Source organism: Antrostomus carolinensis, unplaced genomic scaffold (assembly GCF_000700745.2).
Source record: "Antrostomus carolinensis isolate BGI_N321 unplaced genomic scaffold, ASM70074v2 scaffold26337, whole genome shotgun sequence".
Lineage (NCBI taxonomy): Eukaryota > Metazoa > Chordata > Aves > Caprimulgiformes > Caprimulgidae > Antrostomus > Antrostomus carolinensis.
Genome location: NW_010329869.1, coordinates 369 through 4,299, shown reverse-complemented (window position 1 = coordinate 4,299; position 3,931 = coordinate 369). Strand labels below are relative to the sequence as shown.

Genomic DNA, 3,931 nt, shown 5'->3' with positions numbered 1-3,931 from the left:
GCACCTTGACCCCAAGGGACTGTGGCCCAGGTGGTGCCTCTGGGGAACCCACAAGGAAGTGACACTTTTCGTTTCGCATCACAACCGGCTGCCAAAGGGGGCTGGGAAGGGGTTGCCACTTCCCCCATGGGACATAGAGCAAGAGACTGAGGGAGGGATGGAAGAGGAGGTCACGTACGCCGATCTGCGCTTGCCCCCCACACCAGGTAATGGCACACTGCTCCCTGCCCTGGGCACCCCAGCTCTCCCAACAGCTCCCCTGCCCTTCTGCAGCCCCTTGCCCTCTGCAGGGACCTTCTCTCAGCCCTGCTTCCCTGCTCCCTCCTTTCGGGTATCCTCTTCAGCCCTGTTTCACATGGCCTGCTCTTGGGGCAGGGGGCAGGAGGGCCTCAGGGGCAGAGGATGCCCACTGCACCCCACTGCCCCTCCACGTGCCAAGCGCTGTTTGCAGGGAGACAACTCCTAAGAGGGTCAAGGTGCTGTAAATGGGCTCTTCCTCAGTTTTCCTGGGCTCCCTCGCCACCTGCTGAGACCTTGCTCAGGGTTCATAGACATTTCCTGGCTGGGGTGGTCCCCACTGCTCCCACCAAGCCCCCAGGGCCCAGGTTAACTCCATCTCTCAGCTCCCCAGCAGCCGGTGCGGCTGCCCTGCTGCTGGGCAGCCCTCAGCCTGTGTCTCCTCTCCCTGGTGCTCCTGCTGACACAAATCATCCTTGTCGGCTTGTGCTTCCACTGTGAGTACCTGCTTGCGCCTGGACCTCTCCAGCTAGGGTCTTGGGGTTGGGGTTGTCACCATGGGGCTTGTGTGCCAACAGACAGAGCTGCAGCTTGCTCATGGGGCTGGGCTCTCCTGCCTGGGGCTGAGGGCATTGTGGGTTCTGGGGCAAGCAGAAAAATTGACGAGGCAAGACATCACCTGCCTGGCTGGGCAAGGAAGGTAGGAGGACAGTGTGGGCTCAGGGACGGTGCCCAGACATCCTGTTCCATCATGTGGCAATGAAATGACAGGAGGGAGAGTGATGACACTGAAACTGAAAGGCAGAAACACTTTCCCTTAAAGCCTGTTGTGTTGTGGGGTCCCAAACACAGCAAAAGCCACAAGGACCTTGTCAGGCTTGGCTGGCAGGTCACCTAAAGTGGGAGATGCCCTCAGCCATGGCCATGGGGCTATCCCATGGGAGAGAACACTGGGTGCTGCTGGAAGCAGGAGCCCAGGGTTGGCGGGGACACTTTTGTATTCTATAGATTTAGTGCAACAGGCGAGCTGCACCCGTGGTCCTGGGAGCATGGAGGAGAGCCTCAGCTGTGGGAAACAGACACTGGGAGGTAAGAGACCCCAACGGGCTCCTGGGTGAGCTTTGGAGAAGGACGGTCTGGCTGCTCCTTTAAAAGGCAGGATCTGTCCCTACTCCAGAACGTGGTCCCCTCCAAGCCTCCCTTCACCCTTGCTACCTGTCCCCTGGCTCATGGCAAGGAGAGCTGCCCCTGCGCTGCTGAGCAGGCTACACTGCTTGGACCCCCTTGGAAGAGATAACTCCAGCATGGCTCAGCATCACCTGGACACACCACCAGCACCAGGCTCTTGGCTGCCATGGCCATCCATGTGCCAAATGGCATCGGGCACTGTCTTTCAACCAGTCTCTGGTGAAGCTGAAATCTTGACTGCATTCCCGGCACTTTGCAAATGATGTTTGTATTGCACCCCCAAACCTGGAGGTCCCCTCCCTGACCCCCCTGCCTGGTCCCAGCAGCCCATCTCTCTGGGGCTCCTGCTGAGGAGCTTGGATGTGGGAGCTGGGCTCCAGAGAAGGGTCAAGTGGAGGGTCCTCTCTGTGGGAAGCCATAGGAGTACGCTGGGTTGGTTGGCACCCTGGCTGCCCCTTGTCACCCTCCTGTCCCCTGGGCTAGTGGCAGGACCTGTCAGCTGCCCTGTCCCAGCTGCTCATGCAGACTGTCTTTTGGGTGCACAGGCCAATGCCAGTTCTGCCCAGTCGGCTGGCTCTGGAATGCGGGACAGTGCTACTACTTCTCCTCCACCAAAAAGAGCTGGGAGCAGAGCAGAGAGGACTGCTGCTCCCGAGGGGCACAGCTAGTCACCATCCGAGCCAATGCCACCCTGGTGAGTGCACCCAGCCTGGCCTGTCCAGCTCCCCATGGGCATTGGACTGTGTTGGTGACAACCTCGAGGTTCCTCAGCAGTCACCCAGCCATCACCAGCATGGTCTCAGCTCCCTGGCTCTGGCCCACATGCCCAAAACCCAGCCAAGCCTCCAGGCAGGGAGCCATTGATGCTGTGCCTGTACCCTGCAGCATCTATCACTAATTGTGTGTCGGGCTGGGTGTCCCACTGAGAAGCTCATGCAGGTCTTCTCCTGTGCTAGGCTTTCCTGGTGCGCACAGCCAACATGGTCTTCCACGTGGGGCTGAAGCGGGACAGCTACAGGTCTGACTGGAAGTGGCTGGATGGCACTGCACTGAAGGGGTGAGGCTGTCAGCTTGACCCCAGCCAGGGCTGATGAGGGTCCAGCACTGGGGCTCAAGGAGGTGACAGGAGGACAAGCAGCTCACTAGCATGCAGGGATATACGCCATGTCTTGGCCAACTCTCTCTTCCCAGGACTGCATTGGAGCATTTTAGGGAAGGGACGATTGTAGAGGCTTGACCCCAGTGCCCACACCTTGCTTGGGTCAGGGGCTGGGGGGTGTCCCCCAAGAGAAGATTCCCAGCATGGCGCTTTGTTTGGTGAAGCTGGTGTTGAGCCTTGCCAGGAGAGACCTGGGAGTGCTGCCTGTGTGATCGGGCTGGGAGTGCTGCCTGTGTGATCGGGCTGGGGGTGCTGCCTGCATGGTGGGGTTGGGGGCTGCCTGCCAAACAGGTAGGGCTAGGGTGGGAGGGGATCAGAGCATGTGTTCACAGTGGGAGGACGAGCTTTGCCCTCAGAGCATCTCAGCAGCCTCTGGTCCCTGGCTGGAGGAGTTGCTCATGGGACAACCCCAGACCATCCTGCCCATCTAGTCACAGCCCTCTCTCTCCCTGCAGGGTCTTCCCAATCCAGCGCTTCAGCAGCTCCTTTGCGGCCTGTGGCAGGGGGTCAGGCTCACGGCTGTCTGCTGGTGTCTGCAGGGATGCCCTTGGCTGGGTCTGCGAGCAGAGTGCAGCCACCCTGCAGTGGCTCCGGTCCTCACCCCCCTCATTCCTCTGGGGAAACACCACCTACACCTCTGTGGGGCCCTGGTGACTGTGGGGACCTCCAGCCTATCTGTCCCACCACCCTGTTCCCTGCCCAGCAACAGCACGTGGGCATCTCGAGGCATCGCTGCCTCCTCACTCAGACCTTTTAACCCCTCTGGATCTCTACACTTTGTAATAAACTCTGGCACTTGGATGCTGTGGTTGGTTTTGGGGGATGAGGGTGATGGGATGGAGGTGCATCCTCCAGCTCACTGATTCAGTGGCATTGCTGCCTGGTGGGAAATGGAAGTTGCTGAAGGAAGTGGTTGGGAGCCAGCACCCAGCTGAGCATCCTGATGGTCTGGTGGGAGCATGGAGCAGCTCCCGTCCAGGCTGGAGCAGGTCCCACAAAGCTCTGGCCTTTCTGGTTGTGGTGGCTTCCCCCAGGGTTCATGATTCTTAGGAAAGGCTGCTGAGAGGTGACCCTCTGCTTCCACAGTCCCACAAAAGGCTTGGGCTGGGCAGCAGCTGCTCTCCTGGTGCCTACCCAGTCTGAGGAGGTCACAGCAAACATCCTCACTTTGCTTTGAGGCTGGGGGATGTGCGAGAGCCTAAAAAGCCTGCTGGGGCTTGGCTTGGAGGGGTTTGGTCCTGGGGGCTGTTATGGTTTTGATGTAGACCACCTGGGTTGTGCCAGCAGCATGTGGCTTCAGCATGGACATCCCTGGGAGTCCCTCCTGGCACGTGCAGAGGACCGAGC

The 3,931-nt window shown here is 59.7% G+C and overlaps 1 protein-coding gene across 1 annotated transcript; it reads left to right on the top strand.

Annotated features, from left to right (window-relative positions):
* The first annotated feature begins 157 nt into the window (after positions 1-157).
* Positions 158-3,238, top strand: LOC104528673 (killer cell lectin-like receptor subfamily G member 1). The gene is made up of 6 exons (XM_010172744.1): positions 158-206; positions 624-734; positions 1,246-1,326; positions 1,971-2,119; positions 2,382-2,482; positions 3,040-3,238. The coding sequence occupies exons 1-6, from the start codon at positions 158-160 to the stop codon at positions 3,236-3,238; spliced, it is 690 nt and encodes a 229-aa protein (XP_010171046.1).
* The last annotated feature ends 693 nt before the right edge of the window (positions 3,239-3,931 follow it).